This window comes from Penaeus chinensis, chromosome 5 (assembly GCF_019202785.1).
Source record: "Penaeus chinensis breed Huanghai No. 1 chromosome 5, ASM1920278v2, whole genome shotgun sequence".
Taxonomy (NCBI): Eukaryota; Metazoa; Arthropoda; class Malacostraca; order Decapoda; family Penaeidae; genus Penaeus; species Penaeus chinensis.
The window spans coordinates 12,883,876-12,888,875 of NC_061823.1; the positions used below are offsets into that span (position 1 = coordinate 12,883,876).

The window sequence follows — 5,000 nt, forward strand, 5'->3', positions numbered from 1 at the left end:
TTCGCCTAGACAGACGGCATATATCCTACCCTAACTGAGGTTAGGATGGGGATTTTTAAGCTAAAGAGTGGGAAAGTCGCAGGCATATGTGATATCCCTACTGAACTGCTAAAGGCTGTTTGAATGCAGTCTTGACTGCCATCTAGCAGTCCGGTTCCATTCCCCCTGACCTGTTTAGGGGCGCGGTCATCTCTCTCTAGAAGGGGAAGGGGGGTCGTTGGGACTATAGCAACTACTGTGAGATTACAAGGTTTTCGCCCACATTCTTCTGAAACGGATCTGAGATCATCTACTAAGGCACCAGAGACACTGATTATATTTCTATCCTATCTGAGTCTCTGGAATCACTGGTGGCAGCTCTTGGTGCATTTAGCAATGAGGCGAAGCCCTTGAGCCTAGAGGTCTCCTGGTTCAAGACCAAAATACATTACTTTAGAGGCCTGTTAGGGGAACCCGTTCAGTCAATCTATGCTTGCGGTGAGAACGTTGAAGTCACAGAGACCTTTGCAAACCTTGGCAGCGTAGTCCATGTTTCTGGATTGTCCGACCAAAAAGTCAATAGGCGAATTGGTTTGGCAGCAGGAGCCATGAACTCGAGATGTCGGTGCCTATGCAGAAGGACCAAGTTACATGTCTTCAAGGCCTTGATACTGCCAGTTTTGCTCTATGGAAGCGAAACCTGGACGCTATCAAGTCTTGGAGTTCCGTCTTGATGCCTTTTGTTAATAAGTCTCTTCGCCGGATCATGGGGTACAGTTGGTAGGACCATGTGTCTAACCGACAACTAAACTGTGGGACTGGCATAAGACCTATTACTTGCATAATCCAGGATCACGACTCAGGCTATATGGGCCCCTGGTTCGTTTCCGTGTGGATGACCCTGCCCATCATATTGTCACTTTACGAGATAATGCTGGGTGGAGCAGGCCCATGGGACGACCTAGGAGGTCCTAGCATGGGCAGCTCGATGAGACCTGTCGCGAGGAGTTAGACATGGGCCGAATGCTTGCCTGGAGGAACCTTCGTGGCTGGAAGCAAAGGGTGGATGCGGCCATGCGTCTCCGTCGGCGTTAGCCGCTTGATGATGATGATGATATATATATATATATATATATATATATATATATATATATATGCATATGTATATATTTATATATATTCATGTATATGTATATATATATAAATACAAATAGATATAAATAGATGTATATACACACAAATATATATACACACGCAAATATATGTATATATACATATATATATAAATATATGAATGCATAAACATACATATATATACATATATATGTATATGTATACATATATATATACATATGTATATACAACATATATATACATAATTGTATACAATATAAACATATATAGCTATATATATGTACACACACACACATGCACATATATGAGCATATATATACATATATATATATATATATATATGTGTGTGTGTGTGTGTGTGTGTGTGTGTGTATGTGTGTGTGTGTGTGTGTGCGTGTGTGTGTGTATGTATGTGTGTGTGTGCATGTGTGTGTGTGTGTATGCATATATATATATATATATATATATATATATATATACATATATATATATATATATATATATATATATATATATATGTGTGTGTGTGTGCCTACATATTGTTTATGCATATATATATATATATATATATATATATATATAAATATGTGTGTGTGTGCTTACAAATTGTTTATGCATATATATATACATATATACACATATATACATATACATATGAATATATGTATATATGTATACATATAAATCAACACATATACATATATAGCCTATGTTTCTATTTATTTATTTATATATATGTATGTATGTTATATGTGTATATAAAATACACATATATGTTTATACATCCATATATATGTATACATATACATACATATGTATATATATGTATATATAATATATATATGCAAATGTGTATATGTATATATATATATATATATATGTATGTATATATATATATGAATATACATATATACGTATACATACTTACATAGGTATATATATGTATATATATAAAATATCTACACACACACACACACACACACACACACACACACACACACACACACAGACACACACGCGCACACATATATTCACAATACAAGAAAAATAAAATCAAATGACGAAGATATAATCGAAACCGGTCAAATCTTTCGTATTGTGAAGATGTTCATTCCCATTCAGACCATGTTCTACATATATATATATATATATATATATATATATATATATATATATATATATATACATATATATGTATGTATATAAAACATACATATATATGTATATACATATATAAATATGTGTATGTATATATGTATATAATACATATGTATATGTATATATATATAAATATATATAGGCATATAAATGTGTATATATATAAATATATATAGGCATATAAATGTTTATATATATAAATATATATAGGCATATAAATGTATATATATATATATAATATATTTATACATATGTATATATGTATATATAACACACACACACACACCCACATATATATATATATATATATATATATATATATATATATATATATATATATACACACACAATATATATATATGTGTGTGTGTGTATGTGTATGTATATGTGTGTGTGTGTCTATATGTGTATATATATACACACAAACAAGCACGCAAGCACGCACATACACGCACACACACACACACTTTTATGTTTATAAGTATGTGTTTCTATCCTTCTCTCTCTCGAATGGAATGCAAGTTAGAGTTAGATATGCTTATTTACTTGGCTAAATAACGGAGCTTCTTTCAGATGAAAATATTTTCGAATGTCCCGCATAAAAAAACTTGGATGCCATTTTATCATTTCTCTAGGCTACAATTATGGTTAGATTATCAAAAATAATATAAAACACTACATAACCAAAACATTTTTATAATAAATATTATGACTATTATCATGATTGTTGTTATAATTATCATAATTGTTGTTATTATTATTATTATCATTACCGTCATTACAATTGTTGTTATTATCATTATTATTATCATTATTATCATTACTATTATTATTACTATTATTTGATAAAGATTCTTCGTTGTCTCACTTATCGTCGACAATCGATCACACATTAGAGATTATAAAAGATTTATTAGATATTAAAGAACTAATCACATAATTTCTGCATTGAATAAAATCTTTATAGCCAACCTTTATTGAAGGTTACTTACACAAATTCCTCATTTCTAATCAACTTGCTCTTCTATGAATGCCTAGCTTCAGGACAAGGTAATGCTAACATTAAGTTTACCCATGTCTGCTGAAGGTTGAAAAGACTTTTCTCAAGGGCGCCCTTTCCCAGAGCTATAAAAGACCTTTCAAATCAGGTGCACGGTATCATTCTGCAACCTCAAGCACCATCATGAAGTTTGTAAGTGCATCTACTTCAAAGGGACAGTTTGGTAACATGGGCCTGTGATGTGTTTTACTGCACTAAGACGTCATTTACCATTCGTAAATAATTTCTGGAAGTTTCTACCAATATGTCGCTTTCAGGCAGTCTTGATTGCTCTGGTTGCTGTGGCCACCGGTGCCCCACAGTACGGCTATCCCACCCCTGCCCCGCCCACCCCCGCCCCAACACCTGGATATACATACCAGGAGCCCGAACAGACCTACCTGGCGCCCGGCACCCGCGCAGAAGACGGCGCAGAAGACAGTGCAGAAGAGCCAGAAGCGCCCGTGGAAGTAGTGCCGATTGTGAAGGACGAGCGCGTGACCAACGAAGATGGAAGCTACACCGTCGATGTCGAGACTGGCAACGGCATTATAGCCTCAGAGGCTGGCTCGCTCAACAGCGAAGGCGCCATTGTTAAAAGTGGACACTATTCGTAAGTAAATTAAATCGTAGATATTACCTGATGAGCTTACCTTTAGACATCATCTGAATTAAAACTCATTTTATAACCTCTATTCGCCACTTTCGATTTATTACATCATATATTTCCTCGGTAAATTCAGAGCTGTTTTTAGCAGTAATGTTACATGGTTACATTTGTATTTTTAGTTAGTTAGTCAGGTATGACTAGGATGAATTATGAGAAGTCTAGAGATTATCGGGTGCATGCACGCACGTACCGTTAATTGTTTATAAGCCTTCGCTGAAAAGGTATGATAAAGATAAAGGTGATAATGATATTAACGACAGTAATGATGACAATAATAATAATAATAATAATAATAGTGGTAATAATAACTACAAACATCCTCTTTGTCTTTCGGTCTATTTGGCCACTATCGGACTCCACATTAATTTGTATTCATGTCATATTAATCAATCTCAAATCCCTCTCAGCTACATCGCCCCGGACGGTTCCGTGATCGAGGTCAAGTTCGTCGCCGACGAGAACGGCTTCCAGGCGGAGTCCGACGCCCTGCCTGTGGCTCCCGAATTCCCTCACGAAATTCCCGAATTCGTGCTCAGGCAGATCGAGTTCGCGGCTGAGGAGGACGCGCGTGCTGCCGCTGAAGCTGAAGCCGCACTGAAAGCTGCTGAAGCGCCCTCTAACCTGTACGAGCAGCCACAATAGGATTAGCAAAGACGAATTGAAAAGTAGGAAACAGGAATCGAAGAATTTTACATCCTACATATATTTATTATGTGCATGTTGCGTCTGAAGTGATGCATGTCTAGATATAAAAGATGCAGTTCCCAAACGACGGCTTTTGTCATATCCTCTCCAACCTCTTTTACTTATTTCATATGCATTCATTACCACTTTTCCTCTCTCTATCAAGCTCTGTCTCCCTTTGTTTGTCTATCCGTCTATATATGTTTATATATGTATATATATACACATATGAATATGTATGTGTTGTATATTTATACTGTATATAATGATACATGTAGATGCACACACACACACACACACACACACACACACACACACACACACACACACACGTAT

The 5,000-nt window shown here is 35.4% G+C and overlaps 1 protein-coding gene across 1 annotated transcript in view; it reads left to right on the forward strand.

Annotated features, from left to right (window-relative positions):
* The first annotated feature begins 3,482 nt into the window (after positions 1-3,482).
* The window catches only part of LOC125025484, a 14,304-nt gene continuing 12,786 nt past the window's right edge, over positions 3,483-5,000 (forward strand). Inside the window, exons 1-2 of the mRNA XM_047613498.1 lie at positions 3,483-3,923; positions 4,388-4,609. Of these exons, the coding sequence (XP_047469454.1) occupies positions 3,511-3,923; positions 4,388-4,609 (635 nt within the window). The 5' untranslated portion in view covers positions 3,483-3,510. The remainder of the gene's footprint in view (positions 3,924-4,387; positions 4,610-5,000) is intronic.